General features: G+C 35.1%; 1 protein-coding gene across 3 annotated transcripts in view; it reads left to right on the top strand.

Annotated features, from left to right (window-relative positions):
* LOC111406299 (actin-related protein 3-like) overlaps window positions 1-803 on the top strand; it is a 6,891-nt gene extending 6,088 nt beyond the window's left edge. Inside the window, exons 7-8 of one of the 3 annotated variants that reach the window (XR_002704987.1) lie at window positions 201-341; window positions 431-803. Coding sequence is in view for 2 of the 3 variants with exons in the window: in XM_023035651.1 (XP_022891419.1) it covers window positions 201-281 (81 nt within the window). In the remaining variant the exon portion in view is untranslated. Of the gene's footprint in view, window positions 1-200 lie in introns of all 3 variants that reach the window. The other 2 variants (XM_023035652.1, XM_023035651.1) reach the window with 2 other exon arrangements.
* Window positions 804-1,195: the final 392 nt, after the last annotated feature.

Raw genomic sequence — 1,195 nt, 5'->3', positions numbered from 1 at the left:
GTTGGTTCTCTTTTGAGATGCTTCAGTCTTCATCAAATGGAAGAAATTGTGGAAATAATTTGTTCGATCATGGATTATACTCACATTAAATATATTGGCGATTTTACATGTTAGATATTGAATGCATACTCTATTTGGAGTTTTGTCTGTGTTATTGTTTACTTTGGATACTGGACCAATATTTTGTGCCATAAACACAGGCTTGCCATACTAAGGCAGAGTACGAGGAATGTGGAGCGAGCATATGCCGCACTAACCCTGTTTTCAAGGGAATGTATTGATACGAAGACCATCTGAAATTGACAAATCAGAAGGCCATTTTTTTCAGGATGTTTAGAAATGTAAAACGATCAATCCCATCTCCAGCACGTGGCCGTGTTGATATCTGCAAATTCTACTGATGCACAAATGTCTTTGTGTAATTTTACAGGTTAGGTTGTTGAAGGCAGTGTAAAAGACATTGTCAGTCCCAATTGTAACAGATGAGGTTCTTGTATTCTTTCAGTAGGAATCGACAGTTCTTCCAAGCTCGGGGTGCTGATGCTACCGTATTTCGTGGAACAAGTTGGCACTTCTGCATCCAATTATTGTCATTGATTAGTGTTTAGCTTGGCTGAGGTTTGATATGAATGTTTGGAAGAATAATAAACATATATCTTCTCATAGGAACTTATTGTTTGGATTGATTATAAGTGTAGTGGAAAATCGCCATATTTCATTAGAAAATTGATTTTTTTTCTGAAATATATTATATGCTTGTACAACTTGCCATCACCTTGTTAATGAATTTTCGTCATTTTTCACTTACTGACTTGATTTGCATCATGATTTAATATATTTATTCGCAAAATGGAGTACGTGACAACATCGATAGCTTTGTATTGCCCTAGGCCATAGCAGTAAAATCTTGGCTGGAAAATACATAATCTTTACGAAGAAGAGAGCTCTAGAGGAAGCCTCGGGAATAGATATAACATACTTCTTATAGTTTTGAAGAAGCTTTTGATACAACATAATTCTGAATTTTTTTCTTTATTTTTTAACCACACATTTTCCATTGATTTGATGTGAATAATGTATTTTTTTTTCCCTAAAATGTGGCTCAAACATGGGCTAAGTTTTGAAGAAGCTTTTGATACAACATAATCCTACATCAAAAAGTCAGGGGAAGAGAACTCGTTGCTGTCTCAACTGT

This window comes from Olea europaea, chromosome 12 (assembly GCF_002742605.1).
Source record: "Olea europaea var. sylvestris chromosome 12, O_europaea_v1, whole genome shotgun sequence".
Lineage (NCBI taxonomy): Eukaryota > Viridiplantae > Streptophyta > Magnoliopsida > Lamiales > Oleaceae > Olea > Olea europaea.
This window is presented reverse-complemented; position numbering and strand designations above follow the sequence as displayed.